Raw genomic sequence first — 19,004 nt, forward strand, 5'->3', positions numbered from 1 at the left:
TGACCTCCCAACTCCTGTCCTCTATACTCTTTCCAAAAGAGGAAAGCATACCAAACACCTCCCCCGGCTCATGGGCCCGTCTGATCAAGATCCCGTTGTACTCGGGAGGTAACCCTCTTCACTGTCCACTACAACTCCAATTTTGGTGTCATCTGTAAACTTACTAAGTATGTACTGTGTCTGAAGACTCATCCACTGAGGTAGTTCAGGCTGAGGTTGAAGCAGGAAAGGAGAGGTCACCCTGATGGGAGTTTTCTATAGGCCTCCGAATAGTTCCAGAAATGTAGAGGAAAGGATAGCAAAGGTGATTTTCGATGGAAGCAAGAGTAACAGGGTAGTTGCTTTGGGGGACTTGAACTATTGTATTACAGTCAAAGTTAAAGTAGATGGGTTATAGATGGGTCAGTTTTTGTTCAATGTGTGCAGGAGGGTTTTCTGACAGGCTAACAAGGGGTGATACCATATTGGATTTGGTACTGGGGAATGAAACCGCCCAGGAGTTAGATTTGGTGATTGTGACCATAATTTGGTTATGTTTATAATAGCAACAGGCAGGGATAAGTATATACTGAAGGGAAAGAGGTATAATGGGGGGGGCGAAGGCAATTATGATGTGATTAGGCAAGGTTTGGGATGGATAGAACTGGGAAGGAAACTGCAGGGGATGGTCACTCGTGAAAAATGTGGAGCTTATTCAAGGAACAGTGTTATGGGGAAAAATCACCAACCTCTGAATCAGAGTCAGGGTTCAATGACAGTTTATTGTACAAGAAATACCGGAGTTCCAGGGAGAGAGACACTGACAGCAGAGTGGTCAGCTGTGATTCCCCACAACCCGGAGCACATGTCAAGATACTTTTACACATTATAATATAATAGATCAGTGATGAGGTTATTGTCTCTGTAACTGTTTGTTGTAAACATTGCAGAATCGTTGATAGTTTGATGCAGTCATTGTCAATTCCAGTGCAGCTTTTGGCTACACTGGAATTAAGTTTCAGTGCAGACATTGTCAGTTTCAATGTCTGTGTGGAAGTCCATTGCTGTAGTAATGGGCGCTATTCGCTCTTCCTGAGAGGGGTGATTACTCCAGCCCAGGCTATTATCACTTCGTAATGATTCCATATCAAACTGTTAGGATTTCTATCAAAGGTGTTGGCTAGACCCAGACACTTCGAGCAGTGTACGCTACTCATGTATTCTTTCCCCCGTCCGTCTTAAACTAATCAACTAGGCTGAGAATGCAATGTGCTGGCATTCTGGTGGCCCCAGGCAGTGTCTGTTTGCTCTGCTGTCTGTTTCCATATTGTGATGTGGCGGCTATCTTGTGTGTCAAGTGACCAACTTGTGACTCAGCCATCTTGTGTGTCTGTGTGCCTAGTGTTAGCCTGTTCCATGCCATCTCCCAGTTCAACAGCTGCGACCGATCCTTGATAAGTATATGCCTATCAGGCAGGGAGGAGTTGTCAAGAGAGGGAGCCATGGTTTACTAAAGAAGTTGAAGCGCTTCTCAAGAGGAAGGCTTATGTGAGGATAAGGCATGAAGGCTCAGTAAGAGGGCTTGAGAGTTATGTCAGCCACAAAAGATCCAGAGAGGGCTAAGAGGAGCCTAGAGGGGGCATGAGAAGTTGTTGGATAGGGTCAAGGAAAACCCAAAGGCTTTCTATAGGTATGTCAGAAATAAAGGAATGACCAGAGGAAAGATTAGGGCCATTCAAAGATAGTGGAAAGTTGTGTGTGGAATCGGAGGACATGGGGGAAGTGATTAATGAATACTTTTCATCAGGATTCACATTGGGAAAAGGTAACGTTAGTGATAATACAGAGGCACTGGCTACAAGATTACATGGGAGTGAGGTTGACAAAGAGGAGTTTTTATCTATTTTCAGATCTTCCAAAACTGCTAAGACCCCTGGCTGGATGGGATTTATCCTTGGGTTCACGCGAAGCCAGGGAGGAGATTGCAGAGCCTTTGGCTTAGATCTTTATTTCTGTAGACAATGACAACATAGTGCCAGAAGACTGGAGGATAGCAAATGTTCCCTTGTTGAAGGGGAGTCAGTGCAACCTTGGTAATTATAGGCCAGTGAGCCTTAATTTGGTTGTGGGTAAGTTGTTGGAAAAGGTTATAAGAGAGAGGATTTACAATCATCTGGAAAAGAATAATTTGATTAGGGACAGTGAACACGGTTTTGTGAAGGGTAGGTCATGCCTCACTAACCTTTGAGTTCTTCGAGAAGGTGACCAAACAGGTAAATGAGGGAAAGTGGTTGATGTGGTGTATATGGATTTCAGTAAGGCGCTTGCTAATGTTCCCCACAGGCTATTGCACAAAATTGGAGTTTTGAGATTGAAGGTGATTTAACTGTTTGAATCAGAAATTGGCGAGCTGAAAAAAGACGGTGGGTGGTGGTTGATGGGAAATGTTCATCCTGGAGTTCAGTTACTAGTGGTGTGCCGCAAGGATCTGTTTTGGGGCCACTGCTGTTCGTCATTTTTATAAACGATCTAGGTGTGGGCTTAGAAGGATGGGTTAGTAAATTTGTAGATAACAAAGGTAAGGCAGAACTGTGGATAGTGCTAAAGGATGTTGCGGGTTACAGAGGGACGCAGAGCTGAACGGAGAGGTGGCAAATGCAGTTTAATGTAGAAAAGTGTTCGGTAGTTCACTTTGGAAGAAATAACAGGAATGCTGGGCTCATGGTAAAATTCTTGGCAATGTAGATGAACAGAGATTTGTATCCAGGCTCATAAATCCCTGAAAGTTACCACCTAGGTTGATAGGATTGTTAAGAACGAATATGGTGTGTTGGTGGTTATGGGAGGGGGGTTGAGTTTCGGAGCCACGAGGTCATGCTTCAGCTGTACAAAGCCAGAGGACTGGACCTGCACCTGGAGTATTACGTACAGTTCTGGTCACCGCATTATAGGAAGGATGTAGAACCTTTGGAAAGGGTTCAGAGGAGATTTACTAGGATGTTGCCTGGTATGGAAGGAAAGGCTGAGGGAACTGAGGCTGTTTTTCTTATAGAGAAGGAGGTTGAGAGGTGACTTAATCGAGATGTATAAGATAGTCAGAGGGATAGATAGGGTGGACAGTGAGAGCCTTTTTCCTCGGAAGATGAAGGCTAACGCGGGGATATTAGGTTTAAATTGAGGGGTGATAGATATAGGACAGATATTGGGGGTTTTTTCTTTACTCAGTAATTGGGGTGTGGAACAGCCTGCCTCAAACCGTAGTAGACTTGCTAACGTTAAGGGCATTTAAACTGGCATTGGACATATGGACAATAATGAATGATGTAGGTTAGATGGGCATTAAATTTCACAAATCAGCACAACGTTGAGGGCCAAAGAGCGTGTACTGTGCTGTGATGTTCTATGTTCTCTGGTTGGTCTTGCACCTGACTTTCTATGATGGCAAATTTGGCATCAATGCACTCAGACCCTTCATTCAGGTCATCAATATAAATAGTGGTTGAAGCCCCAACACTGATCACTATAGCCCTTTACAAATTATAGTCCTCAAGCCATGTTAATAAATATACCCAAAACTACCTCAATTGTTTTTCTTTTGTGCAGGAGACTATTGAATGCCTCCTGGACATCCAGGTCTACAGTTTGTGTTTGCTATTTACTCCGCTCGTTATAACCTCAAAATTGCTTTAACATTGTTTCCCTTTCTCAACACCATATAATTCTGTCTGTTTATTTTGTAAATTTCTAAATGTCTTAAGATTTTGGAAAAATCTGCTACTGCTTTTCAAATCGGTTCCAGTACTTTCCTGATAAAATGTATTCCATTGAGTCACCCTCCCTTGATAGATTTTCAGTTTTTAATCACAAGGATTATTTCATCACTGGACATTTTGGTTGCAACCAAATGCATCCATATTTCTGAGACCACCTTTTTAACGAGTTTAAGCACTGTCAGCCTTTCGCTGCAATAGTCTGCCGAGTACTCTCTCTCCTACTTGTCCTTGATTTTCTGTTGGGGTGATTTGTTTTGACAGAGGAGCAAGGTATTTGTTCACTGTTATTTCCTTTCTTCCCATCTCTGCTTTGAAGGAACTCATGTTAACTTCAGTTGTACTACTTTATTTGCAGAAGCTTTGACTGTCTTATGATTATTGCGAGTTCAAGCTTGTGTATCATCAAATTCCTTTGTCACCAGTGGTTCTTCTCGCTCTTAAAGTGTGTTCCTATATGAAAAATATTTTTGTTAATTAAATATCTCGTTTGGCACAATTTTTAAATAGATTTTAATTCCATTCAGTTAAATTAGCCAACTGTTGTTTTTACCGTTGCAATGACATTATGCTTTACATTTTAAGACACTTTTCAGATCCACATTTTGCATCCTTAAATCTAACACACAGGTCATGCTGTGATCCCTCTTGGCTAAAGCAGTGTGCACTGAGATCATTAATCCCACTTCATTACGCACCACCAAGTCTAAAATTGGCTATTCACTGGTTGTTTGCAAAATTTATTGTTTGAAGAAATGTTGTTTCCTTAATGTATTCTGAGCTCTTCCTATCTTTGTGACTATCTTTGCCACTTAGATATGTTCAAGTATGTGAAGGTGAAGTCACCATGATCAATGCAGGACTGTATCAGTATCATCAGAGCTTGTGTAAAATGTTACTTTTAATGTGCAGAGATAGGAAATGAAAGTTAATGTACAGCACACTGTACCACATTAATTGCTATGTACGATTGTAACCAAATCTATTTTTCTATTAACTTAGGAATGCTGCAGACATTGCACCTATAAACCTAAGTTATGAAATTTGATTCTTAAGTCAGTAACTGAAGACTTTTTTCAGTTTGTTGCTTATCCTGTTTCTCTCAATATGAGGATTGGTGTTTCTCGTCATAACCAAGGTGTGCAAAACATTGAAATCTGTTCTCATTGTTCAAAATGCAGTGTCCCATATCTTGTGCTTTTCTAAACTTAAAGTTGACCATGAATAAAATTAAACACTAACATGAAGTCATGTAACCGTGTAGTTTCTTGCCATCTTGTTTAGCATCGTAAATGTGGTGTTAACCATATCTCATAGTGATCCTGTCTTTCTCGTGGACACAGGGAATGTTACAAATTCTGCCAGAAGTCAGATATTTACACTTATAGATTCAGCTGGTTTGGAATGAGGCTACTTATAGCAAGAAGAAATTCAGTAGTCCTTTAGGAATTAAGTTAATATTTCCAGTAGTAAGCAGTATTAATTGACAGTGGCTTACGTGGATGTGTGATTTACCCTTCCAATCTTTCAAAATACCTGGCCAAATGAGAGCCAGTGAAGCTGAAATTGGGGACAATTAATTTTCTAAAGTTATCTCACTAAAATGCAGTTGATGCATTGGTCCTCCAAACCTCATTTTAGACCCATATCTAGTATGGAAGCATGATTTGGAATTGCCATCGTGAAGTTTTGAACTGTATAGAAGTCTGAAATTCAGGTGATGTCTTGAAGCAGCCATGGCTTCTCAGCAGGGAGACGCGAGGGTATCCAGAACAATTGTACTGAATGAGACTACCAAGAGACACCCCTGCAGTGCCATCAAAGTGCAACAGAGGCTTGCTCTCTCTAAGGAGCTATTCTACCTAGTCCATTTGTAGGAGCAACCCTCAACTGCAATGCACCTGCTGAATCGGACTGTTATCAACCCCACCACTTAGGAAAAAGAGCCTTCAAGCAAACTAAACCTGCAGCAAGAGAAGTTCAGCTAATTTTTGGTTTATACATAACTCAATCCTTTGTTTAAATCTGTTTGAGCCTTAGCTTCATAATTTTTCTATCTGCACAACTATTGTTAAATTAGGAAACTTGTCCATAACTGGCATACCAACAGCACATGGAATGTAACAGTACAAGGAGGTAGCTCATTACCACCTCAAGGGCAACTAGGGATGGGCAATAAATGCTGGCACAGCCAGTGACTCCCATGTATTGGAAGTGATTTTAAACATAAAAACAAACCTTTTGATCTTGTACTTGGATATTTTTGAACTGAAAACATTCAGAAGATAAGAGGGTAGCAAATGAGTATATACAAATTCTTGGTTCCGAGAGCACTCTGAAGATGACCCTGGTGTGTGGTCATGATAGTAACTACCTCTGTCTAATCAGAATCCTTCTGCAGTTCACTAATTCACCTGAAAAGCAGGTGGTTGTATTTTGTGCTGGGCACACAAAGCTGCAGTACTAGCTATTCCCAATGATTGAAATGTCAGAAATCCCAGATTTGCTCACAATATAAAGGTCAGCTCATCGGATTCAGTCAGCCAACCAAGTGAGAAATACAGCCTACTGTCAAATCTTCAATGCCCTTCCAAGTAAACTGAGGAATGTCCAAAATGACTGTGAATCACAGCTGCAGCAAAATCTTGACTGTTAGGATGTTGGCAAAAAATCTCAAGTTTTCAAATCTGTGTAGGCCAGCATGTTGAGTTGAAACCAATCTGAAGAGTTCCAATAGCTAAGCATTATACACTGTTATGTCAATCTTAGAGTGTGGGTCAGAGTATTTTGAAACCGTGTATTTTCATACTGAAAAATGTATGGAAATGCTATCCACTGCATCAATGACCATATGTCAAGAAAGTTGACATCCACTCTGGAAGAACCTGGATCCACTTCAGTCAAGTGAAGAGTAACAAGCACCCCAAAGTTGGTGGAATTCCATATCTATAGTCATGAAGTATGGTGACCCTTACCTACAGGCCAGCTCCATGATTTTTGTAACAATTTGCTAGGAGTAGGGAAGGATTCCACATGATCTTTGTCATTAGCATCACTTGGACACAAGTTGGACTGCTGCAATGACCTTGGTATTACCCTCCTTTTATATTTATGGAAAGATATTGACTACAGTATGTCTGAACTGGCTTGTGGAGACTATTGGCTCCCTGGGAAGTGAGAATTTATTTTGAGTAAAGGCACATCACAAAGTGCTTGGACACTCTTTAACCCTCCATGTTTTTCACTGATTTGTCATAGATCTTTACCTCATTTTTGTAGCCATCACCATAACATTTGACACTGAGCAAAGATGAACTTGGGAGAAGTCTCGCATAATGTTTGGCCACTAGGTTTATGACTTCAAGTTTTCTGAACATCAGGAGGGACAAGTCAAATGCAACATTGGAGAATCAGAGACTCAAGTGGCCATTGGTGTGAAGTAATGATATGTATAGGCCCTGACGTTCAATGGCCATCAATATGATCTGAGGGAATTTACAAATGTTTCCAGGCTGGAGGTTTTTTAGTCTTTTAGTATCTTCAGACTTTTTCACATGGAAAAACTAATCAGTGAGCATTTCACCTGAGTTATGCACTGCTAGCTCACCGTCCAACAACATTTTTGAGGCGCGGGTCTTTTTATTAAATGCATTTTTAAATCAAAACCTGCACTCCAAGATGAATATAGACCACAAAATAATGCCATTAGTACTGTGCTGAATGTTGTGCAACAGTTGACCTATTTGGTTTGTCATTTCTTTGCTGCCATCAACAAAGTGGACAAACGTTTGAAAGCAAACAGCCAGTTTGGCAGACTGTGTGTAGAGTAACCTGAGCCTTGCAGTGCACATCAGTCTCTGGGCAGACCTATAGTCCACACAACTATTTCTGTCCTGCACAGAATCATGGATTCTGTAACACTGCCACAGATGTCTTCTAGAGTGCTTCCAATAGCACTACCCCTGCAGCATTCTCCAGATTTGGTCTGCATCACAAGCATTCAAGTCATGGAAACAGCTGACAGTATATTTCCAAGCCAAGATAGTGAGGGGAACTTGCATAGGGTGTTGTTCTCGTGTATCTCAATCCTTGCCCTTCCAGATGGAAATGGTCATGGGTTTGTAAAGTGCTGCCTGAGGTTCTTTGAATTTCTGCAGTGCATCTTGTGGAGGGTTCAGAAAAGATTTACAAGGATGTTGCCTGGGTTGGAGGGTTTGAGGTAGCGGGAGCGCCTGAGCTTCCTCTGGCAGTTCATTCCATATACGCACCACCCTCTGCGTGAAAAGTTGACCCCTTGGGTCCCTTCATAAAATCTCCCCACCCACCCTAAATCTATGTCCACTAGTTCTGGACTCCCCACCCTAGGGAAAAGGCCTTGTCCATTTACCCTATCTATGTCCCTCAGATTTTTATAAACCTCTAAGATCACCCCTCCACCTGTGACACTCCAGGGAAAACAGCCCCAGCCTATTTAGCCCCTCCCTACTGCATCCTCCAAACCCAGCAACATCCTTTAAACCTTTTTATGCATAGAAAAAAAAGCACCATTCAGGCCTTTGAGCTTGCTTTACTATTCAATATGCCATGGCTAATCATTAAACTTAACTCACTGATCCTCCTTTCTCCCCCAAACTTGATTTCTTCAGCTCTTAAAATCTAATCTAACTCATTGAAAGCATTTAACACTTTTTGGCTTCAATTACTTTCCAAGGCAGAGAATTTGATGAGCTCCTCATTCTCTGAAGAAAGCTTTCTTCTCATTTCTAAATGGCCTACCAAATAGCCTTAAACTCTGACCCTGATTCTGGTCTCCACAGTCATCAGGAACATCCTCCTGTGTTTATTCTTTCTAGTCCTGCTAGAATTTTATAGGTTGCTATGAGATTGTTCCTCATTCTTCTTCTAAACTCAAGTGAATATAGACCTAATTGACCAGGCTCTCCATCTCATCCAGGAGACAGACTAGGAAGCTTTCATTATACTCCCTCGTCCAATAGGGAGACCAAAGCTGCGTACAGTACCTCTTGCGTAGTCTCACTAAAACCCTGTACAATTGCAGCAAGACATCTCTGCTCCTGTATTTGAATCCACTTCACTGCTTTTTGCACTTACGATATCATAGAACTCCCACAGTACAGAAGCAGGCTATTTGACCCACTGAGTCCACACTGACCCTCCATGGATCCCATATGATCTAACCTTAGTAATGAATCTACCATGTGGAACTTTGTCGAAAGCCTCGCTGAAGTCCATGCGGACAATGTCTACCGCTCTGCCTTCATCCATCATCGTGGTCACCCTTTCAAATAAAAACAAATCAAGTTTGTGCGGAACAGTTTCCCATGCAGAAGCCATGCTGCCTATCCTTAATCAGTCCTTGCCTTTCTGAATGCATGTAGATTGTCTCAGAATTTCCTCCATCACTGATGTAAGGCTCACTGGTCTACAGTTTCCAGGCTTCTTGCAGCCTGCCTTCAATAATGGCACCACATTAGTCACCAACCAGTTTTCCAGCTCCTCACCTGTGGTTGTTGATGATTATGGACCCTACAATTTCTTCCCTAGTTTTCCAGAATGTCTTTGGGCATTTATCTATCTATTATGCATTTTAAGACCTCCAGCACTACTTCTGTCATATGGACTGTTTTCAAGACATGAAGACATTATTTCCCAGAGTTGCCTGTCTTTCATTTCTTCAGAGCAAATACTGACAAATGTTTAGGATTTCATCTGTCTCCTATGGTTCCATGCATAAATGACTTCCCTGAACGTTTAAGGAGCTTCTCCCTAGTTACTCTTGTCCTTGATGTACTTATAGAATCTGTTTGGATTTTTCTGAACTTTATTTGCCAAAGCTATCCCATGTCCCCTTTTTTTTGCCCTCCAGATTTCCATTTTAAGTAAACTCCCAATGTCCTGATCCCAACTGTCTATACCTGACACATGCCTCCTTTTTCTTGAGCCTAGCCTCAATATCTCTAGTCTTCCAATGTTCCCTACTCCAGCCAGCCATGACTTTTCTCACTAACCGGGACATGCTGGCCCTGAACTCTCGATCTTTTTTTTTTGAAAGCCTCCCATTTGTCAAATGTCCCTTTACCTGAGAACAGCCTCCCACAACCAACTTTTGAAAGTTCCTAAAACCATCAAAGTTAGTCTTGCCCCAATTTAGAATAGTCATACAGAATGGAATCAGACCCTTCAGTCCAACTTGTCCATCCCAAAGTAAATTAGTTCTGTAAGCTATTCCACTTGCCTGTGTTTGCCCCATAACACTCCAAACCTTTTCCTTTTTGAGTACTTATCTAAATGTCTTAAATTTTGAAAATTTACCTACAATCAACACCATCTCTGGCAGTTCAGTTCATACACTAGCTTCACAGTATTTTTTTAAAAAAACAAGTTGGCCTTTGTCCTTTTTTTAAAACTTGCTCCTCCCACCTTAAAACTATGCCCCTTAGTTTCAAACCCCCCCCAAGGAACTTTAACTTGTCAACCAGACTTATCCTTTTCCATAATTACTTTGATTTTATTTGGCTTAAAAATTTATAGGCTAGAATTTGAGAGGAGTTATAGTGTCATGCAAATTACCTACCTTGAGAGTAATCAAAATAGTTAAACAGATGATTTAGTGGTGGGTTAGCAAAGAAAAAGCTTGTTGTGAGGAATGCATGCTTCGTAAACTGTGAATCTCCAAGTTGTTCTGACTTGTACCACTCCACTTTCTCCTTTCCTACTCTCTTTTGCTTTCAGCCTCCATTTTTAACGTGTATTTCAGCGTTTTTAAAACTTAACTTCCTAGTTCAACATGCCAGCCCATTCTTCAGTCTGATTTGTTCCAAGTTGAAGCATGTGCGTGCTCCATGGAGGGAAGCTGTAGAGAGCTTACCACCATTTGGATGTCTTACTCATGCTAGCTTGCTTTGTAAAATCCCAAAGTGAGAGCCTGTGAGCAAGTGATATCCACACAGCTAAGTCCAGCATTCCAACAGCAATTTATGAAAAGATCAATAATGTTCAGTGGAGATATTCTGAGGAGGCATGTTAGCATTCCGGCTTGTGCTTAGACCAATTGCTAGTGAAATACGGAATATTGGAACTTTGAGAAGGGGGATGGAGTAGAGAAAATACAAAGTACAAATTGAAAGCATTTGAAATTGGAATTGCTGCAGTCAGATTGGTGAAGATGAGGCCAAATGTGTTTTTATTTATTGCTGGTTTCTTAAACCCCAGCCACAGACTGTCTAGCAACCTTTCGAGCTCAGTCCCCTCTGAGGAGTGGTTCTACCAAGCCATTCTTAATGATGGACTTTGGGGATCTCAAGTACCACTTGCCTGCCTTCCTTTCTCAAAGGTGCTGCTTAATATGGAGGAGAATTTATTTGTCATCTAAGTACTTGGTAACAACAGAGTCTCCTTGTCCATGTTTTGACCTGATGTCATAAAGCTAATGTTGAGAACTTGGCTCGATCTTACCAACTAGTAATATTTGTAAATGTACAGTTTGTGGCTGGGTTTGTCTGATCTGCTTTGAATATGTAATCCATCGTGTTTATTTTCTGTGAAAGTGTTACTGTGATTCTGTTTGCCCCTGCATTTCTTTACTGAAAATGTCACTGGAAAAACGCAGCCGGTCAGGCAGCATCCAAGGAGCAGGAGAATCGACGTTTTGGGCATGAGCCCTCCTGAAGGGCTCATGCCCGAAACGTCGATTCTCCTCCTTGGATGCTGCCTGACCTGCGCTTTTCCAGCAACACATTTTCAGCTCTGATCTCCAGCATCTGCAGTCCTCCCTTTCTCCTTGCATTTCTTTATCAGTGTACAGAATTTAACACTAATAGGAATTTTTGTTTGCAGGTGTGGGCAAGTCATGTTTATTACTACAGTTTACAGACAAGCGATTTCAACCTGTACATGATCTTACCATTGGTGAGTACATAGTATACTCTATCTCTTTGGCTGTCATCTTGCCTCTCCCAATAGAAATTTCATTTAAAAATAGTTTACCATATACATCTGCAGAAAAACCAAACCTCTGTTTCACAGTGTTACTGTTAAATGACATCCTGCAAGATTGTGAGAATGCCCTTGGTGTCTCTGCAGTAATTCATTGCACCCCCAGAGTACACACTTATATTCTGCTCAAGCAAAATACTGGATTCAGAAAATTTAAATTAAAAATGGGAAATGCTCATGTGATCAGATAGCATCTGTCAGTGGAGGAATAGGTAATGTTTTCAGTTAGAGGGGTAACAGATTTGATGCAGGTAAAGGGACTAGGAAGGAACAATAGTATGTATGATTTTGTCAGGAGTATTTTACAGTGAAAAACACAGTAAAGTTGTGAAATCTTTTCCCCTGCCGCAACAATGCATTGCCATTTTGGATAATTTTAAGCTATATCTCTATTTTTCTTATTCTTAACAAGAGTCCATTAGACCTGAGCCAGCTCGTCAGTGATGCTTGTCCCCATTTCCCCTCCACTGGCTCATCACCATTTACACTGGACCCAACCAAAGGGGAAGGTCAATGATTTTGTGGAAGGCCGGAAATATTAAATGACCATGTCTTTTGCAAGGCAAAAGTGGATAGACTAAGGAAACATAAAATGAGGCTAGAGGAAGTTTAAATGTTATGGAGAAACCACTGCAAGCACCACCGTTTGGAAGAAACAAATATTAATTATGATTGGAAATTATTGAATTCAGTTGCCTGGAGGGTTGTGTATTGTGGCAAAAGTGAGGGCTGCTGATGTTGGAAATCAGTTTAAATTAGTGCTGCTGGAAAAGCATAGCCGGTCAGCAAAAGCCCTTCATCAGGACTGAAGGCATGAACCCTCCAGGATGGGGAGAGATGGTTGTGTATTGTGCATTGTCAAACGTTTGAAGTGTTCCTTAAGCTCTTTGCCCTTTGCTGTTTCAGAGGTCTGACTGGAGTCCACAATTAAAATGCACAGATTAGGTAGGGCTCAGTGAGTTGGGAGGATGGCATGGATTGAGGATTATTAACTAACAAATCAACTAGATGCAAGCCAGCCATTTTGAGGGTGGGTGGATGTAACTGGTAGATCATCTATTTGCTATTAATAATGATTTGGATGAACAGACCAAGTAATATAAGTTTAATTTTACAAAACAAGTAAGCTGTGAAGATCAAATGAAAAGCTGAAGGGATGCAAATTGTTCAGGATGCGAGGAGATGGAGTAAAATGTGGAAAATCCATCCACTTTAGAATTGAATAACAAATTTATTTTAAACCTTGGTAGCTATTGGTATTTAGAGAATTTATGGGTCCTTGTACATGAATTATACAGCAACTGAGAGAAAGTGAGGACTGCAGATGTTGGAGAGTCAGAGTTGAAACCAACCTACTCATTATCTCACATCCCAAGAGCAGATGGGACTTCAATCTTGGCCTTCTGGTTGAAGAAAGAAAGGTGGGAGGTTGAGGATTCACCATAATAGTGTTAAGTGACCAAGGCAAGAGCAGGAGAGTTGATGTTTAGGGCATAGTCCTTCATTGACTATCCTGCTGTTTGGATGCTGCCTGACCTGTGCTTTTCCAGGGCCACATGTTTCGACAAATGATCATACATATAGGTTTAAGAAATAACAGGTCATAAGGTCATGTCTGCTTGGTCACTTAACACTATTGTGGTTAATCCTCAACCTCCTCTCCCCACCTTTATTTCTTCAACCAGAAGGCCAAGATTGAAGTCCCATCTGCTCTCGGGATGAGATAGTAAGTAGGTTGGTTTCGACTCTGACTCTCCAACATTTGCAGCCCTCACTTTCTCTGTTGTATAATAATTTGGCGGATTTAAGTATTTATGGAATGGTGTTGCACGTGAAATTTGTACAACAGCACCGCTTATTTATGGAGATTAATAAACTTTTGAAATCTGAAATGGATGAAATGAGCAGTTTAAACTTCATATATCCAATATAAAATTGTCACTTTTTGAAATTAATTATCTTGAATTGCATTGTTATATTTTGTATTGGGTTTTGTAGAATTCTAAATGTCACTAATTTGGAAAGAAGCTTTGTGTTTAAGTTTAGAAATCTGTATTCCTCTTCACTCTATAGCTCCAGTACATAGTTTGCTGTTACAAAATTGTCTTAGGCTTTAGCCATTAATGTTTTTTAACTTTTAATTCAGGTGTAGAATTTGGTGCTCGAATGATAACCATCGATGGAAAACAAATAAAACTTCAGATTTGGGATACTGTAAGTCTTTTCTAAATTTCAAATTATTTCTAATGTATTCAATTGCTAAACTGGTTCACATTACTAGTACATATGACTGGAGCTTAAATATATGGTAGACATAAATCATTAAATCAGTTGAATTAGGTTTGACCTTTTTGCTGCTTTCTGAAAATGTTTTCTATATATAGTTAAATTCTTGTCTTTTTACTTTAATGACTATTTGAGAGGACTCTTCTATTTAAAATGTTTCTAAAAGTTCAGTTGTAGAAAAAAAACTCAATTGTGGTTAATTATTTCATAAAATTGTGGTGTAGGGGCTTTTTATTCCTGATGAAGGGCTTTTGCCCGAAACGTCGATTTCGCTGCTCCTTGGATGCTGCCTGAACTGCTGTGCTCTTCCAGCACCACTGATCCAGAATCCAGTTAGAATAGTTGCATTGTGGTTATAGGGCAGATCAATGAGGATCTGCCTTGGGCTGCTGGTCTGTTTCACTTTATGGGGTGGAAAGATTAGAATTCTGGCTGATGTTTCTCCCAATCATTGCCACATTTGCTGGCTGCTCCTGTCTCCATGCACCTTGCAGGATCTTTTATTTGATGTATTGAGTTATGTAGCGCAGACAGAAACCATTTACCTCAATCCTGTGAAAGACCCTTCTGATTAATCCATTCAGGGTAACTAGGGCGGGAATAGGGCCCCTCAAAGATCAGCAAGGTGGCCTTTTTGTGGAGCTGCAGAAAATAGGGGAGATACTAAACGAGTATTTTTCATCAGTATTGACAGTGGAAAAGGAAATGGAAGATATAGACTGTAGGAAAATAGATGGTGACATCTTGAAAAATGTCCATATTACAGAGGAGGAAGTGCTGGATGTCTTGAAATGCATAATGGTGGATAAATCCCCAGGACCTGATCAGGTGTATCCCTAGAACTCTGGGAAGGTAGAGAAGTGATTGCTGGGTCTCTTGCTGAGATATTTGTATCATCGATAGTCACAGGTGAGGTGCTGGAAGACTGGATGTTGGCTAACGTGCCACTCCTTAAGAAGGATAGTAAGGACAATCCAGGGAACTATAGACCGGTGAGCCTGACTTCAATAGTGGGCAAGTTGTTGGCGGGAATCCTGAGGGACAGGATGTACGTGTATTTGGAAAGGCAAAGACTGATTAGGAAGAGTCAGCATGGCTTTGTGCGTGGGAAATCATGTCTCTCAAACTTGATTGAGTTTTTTGAAGTAAGAGGATTGAGGGCAGAGCAGTAGATGTGATCTGTATGGACTTCAGTAAGGTGTTTGACCGGGTTCCCCATGGGAGACTTGTGAGCAAGGTTAGATCTCATGGAACACATGGGGAACTAGCCAATTGGATACAGAACTGACTCAAAGGTAGAAGACAGGGTGGTGGTGGAGGGTTGTTTTTCAGACTGGAGGTCTGTGACCACTGGAGTGCCCCAGGGACTAATGCTGGGTCCACTACGTTTTGTCATTTATATAAATGATGTGAGCAAAAGAGGTAGAGTTAGTAGGTTTGCAGATGATACCAAAATTTAAGGTGTCGTGGACAGTGAAGGTTACCTCAGATTACAACAGGATCTAGACCTGATGGGCTGAGAAGTGGCAGATGGAGTTTAATTCAGATAAATGCAAGCTGCTGCATTTTGGGAAAACAAATCTTTGCACAACTTACCCATTCTCATGGGTTGGTCCTAGGGAGTGTTGCTGAACAAAGAGACCTTGGAGTGCAGGTTCATAGCTCCTTGAAAGTGGAGTCCGCAGGTAGATAGAATAGTGAAGAAGGCTTTGGTATGTTTTCAGTTATTGGTCAGAGTATTGAGTACAGGGTAGGGATGTCATGTCGCGGTTGTACAGGATGTTCGTTAGGCCACTGTTGAAGTATTGTGTGCAGTTCTGGTCTCCTTCCTGCCAGAAAGATGTTGTAAATCTTTGTGAAACCTGAAAGGGTTCAGAAAAGATGTTGCCAGGGTTGGAGGATTTGAGCTATAGGAAGAGGCTGAAGAGGCTGGGGCTGTTTTCCCTGGAGTGAGGCTGAGGAGTGACCTTATAGAGGTTTACAAAATTGAGGGGCATGGATAGGGTAAATAGTCTTTTTTTCCCTGTGGTGAGGGAGTCCAGGATTAAAGGGCATTGGTTTAGGGTGAGAGGGGAAAGATATAAAAAAGACCTACGGGGCAACCTTTTCACACAGAGGGTGGTACGTGTATGGAATGAGCTGCCAGAGGAAGTGGTGGAGGCTGGTACAATTGCAACATTTAAGAGGCATTTGGATGGGAATATAAATAGGAAGGGTTTGAAGGGATATGGACCGGGTACTGGCACGTGGGACTAGATTGAGTTGGGATATCTGGTCGGCGTGGACAGGTTGGACCGAAGGGTTTGTTTCCATACTGTACATCTCAATGACACTGTAGCTAATTCCAGTCTGAAAATTCCTGTTCAGTTTGCTTCCACCACCTTTCACATTGCATTCCAAATCATGCTGTACAGAAGAGGTTCCCTTTTGAGGTTCTTATGCCATTTGTCTTTGATAATTATCCATTAGTCAGCCTTCTGCTTGTGGAATGGTTTCCCCTTCATTAATTGCCTTCATGTTATCATACAAAGCTTACAGCATCATTTGAGCCACTGTTTGCTCATTGTGAAGGTAATTTACTGAGTCCTTATACCCTGTGCTCTTTCAGTAGCACTGTAAACTTTCCTCCAACTTATCCAATTCCCTTTTCACGGCCACAATTGAATCTACCTCACCAACAGTTTGTGTTGTGGTCCAGATCATCATTCCTTGCAAAGTTTTTTTTTCTTTGAAGAAACCCTTCCTTGTCACCTTTTTTAACCAATCCCTTTTCATCTGTCATCTTGTTGTCAACCCTGCCCTCAGTATGACCAGTTTCTTTCTTTCCACTTAAACCTCTTTTTGATTTTGCCCACTTCTTCCAAATTTTCTTTCAGTCTTCACTTTGCAAAACAGTGGTTGCTTACCTTAATCTGTTCATGTAACTGATTTCAAGAGAATTTCATCCTTAATTATTTTCTATACCCTTGCAAGCCTTCATTCTTGTTCTTACAATGATGCACAGAATTGAACGCTTGAAGGTGCTTCATAATTTCATCCTTTTGTTCCATAAACCCCTCCTTATAAAGACAGGAGCTCCATATGCTGCTTTCACCAATTACATGACCTACCAATCATGTTTGTGCTCGGGTTATGGAGAAAGTGGAATTTGGGATCAGCAGACCAGCTAGATTCTCATTGAATGGCAGAGCAGAATTGATGGGCTGAATGGCCTACTTCTGGTCTTGTCCTAATTGCATGTATATTTCCAGGTGTGTCTCTCTCTTCTGCCTTGAATGCGTTAGTTATCCCAATTTAAATATATTCAAATTTACATTTTAATTTTAGTATGCTTGGTAAACTTAGGGCATTCTCTACATAGCAAAGCTTCAGTTTTTGATTTGGTGTACTTATTAATCATGCTGCCAGTTTGCCCCTTTCCATGACTCTGCTGTTCCATAAACATTCCTTCAGACAACAACCTGTTTGTCAGTTATAAATCTCTCTCCTTCCTTTTCAGCTATAATTTTAGAATTCTGATTAGAATTTTGATTTTCATTCCAATAATTTACCTTGCACTGAATATTTACAATTTCCAGTTTACCAATGGTATGGAATTTATGGTTATTCATAAATATAACAAACATCTTTATTGATTCGATTGAGATTTCATATGTTTGTATATAATCTCTTTGGTAAGAGGGTTTTCCTATTTAACAGTTCTTAACAAAAAACATCAACCCAAATATAGGCAGTAAAGTTACAATGTGACTGTCATTAGGAGCTGGTAAGAATGGAAAAAGGAGCATCTGAAATCCAAAAACATAATTGCTGAAAGTATTAAAGTAGTTCTCAAGGAACTTTACCAGAATCTTCAAATCCAAAAAAGATTGGAGACAAAAACAAACCACTGGAAACGCTCAGCAGGTCTGGTAGCATCTATGAAGAGAAATCAGTTAATGGTTTTGGTCCAATGAACTTTGAACTTGCTCAAAGGGTTTTTTTAATTCAGAGGAGGGGCAGTGGATGAGGAATAAATGAGGTAGAACCCAAAGAGAAAAACAGTTGGGCAGACAAAGGAGTGGTTAAATGTTAGTTGGAGGGATGAATAGCTGTTAACGGGGACTGAGTGGTTGACAATTGGTTAAATGGTAGCCCAGCTGATGACCAGGCCTGGTGTATGGGGGGGGTGTGGTATAAAATGAGGAAAGGTACTCAAACCCTAAAATTGTTGAACTTGATATTAAGTCCAGAAGGCTGCAGGATTCCCAAGTAGAAAATAAGGTACTGTTCTTTCAGCTGGAACACGGCAGCAAGCCTGAGACAGATGTTGGTCCGGGGACAGGGTGGTGTTTATTCCTGATGAAGGGCTTTTGCCCGAAACGTTGATTTCACTGCTCGTTGGATGCTGCCTGAACTGCTGTGCTCTTCCAGCACCACTGATCCAGAATCTGGTTTCCAGCATCTGCAGTCATTGTTTTTAACCTGGTGTGTTAAAGTGGCAGGCAACTGGAAGCTTGGGTTTTTTCCTACAGGCAGCACATAAATGTTGTGAAGCCTAGTTTGTGCTTCATAGTATGCTTCACGCTAAGGGTTCTATTAGGCCCATCAACTCCACCCAGACCTACCTCCACACCTATCCATGCAATCCTACATTTCCCATGGATGAGCCACCTGGGTAACTTAGCATGACCAATCCATTGGCCTGCATATCTTTGGACTGTGGGAGGAATCCAAAGCACCTGGCAGAAACCTGTGTGCACATGGGAGAATGTGGGTTAGAGTGGTGCTGGAAAAGCACAGCAGTTCAGACAGTATCCAAGGAGCAGGAAAATCGACATTTTGGATGAAAGCCCTTCATCGGGAATACAGGCAGAGTGCCTGAAGGGTGGAGAGATAAATGTGGGGGTGGGGAGTCTGGGCGATCACCGCACAGACAACCGCTTCCACGATTGCCAGGAAGATCGCCGACGG

General features: G+C 41.2%; 1 protein-coding gene across 1 annotated transcript in view; it reads left to right on the forward strand.

Annotated features, from left to right (window-relative positions):
• rab2a (RAB2A, member RAS oncogene family) overlaps positions 1-19,004 on the forward strand; it is an 86,626-nt gene that overhangs the window by 12,853 nt on the left and 54,769 nt on the right. Inside the window, exons 2-3 of the mRNA XM_060822641.1 lie at positions 11,607-11,678; positions 13,912-13,979. Coding sequence (XP_060678624.1) covers positions 11,607-11,678; positions 13,912-13,979 — 140 coding nt within the window. The remainder of the gene's footprint in view (positions 1-11,606; positions 11,679-13,911; positions 13,980-19,004) is intronic.

The sequence above is a fragment of the Hemiscyllium ocellatum genome, chromosome 4, assembly GCF_020745735.1.
Source record: "Hemiscyllium ocellatum isolate sHemOce1 chromosome 4, sHemOce1.pat.X.cur, whole genome shotgun sequence".
NCBI classification, from domain to species: Eukaryota; Metazoa; Chordata; class Chondrichthyes; order Orectolobiformes; family Hemiscylliidae; genus Hemiscyllium; species Hemiscyllium ocellatum.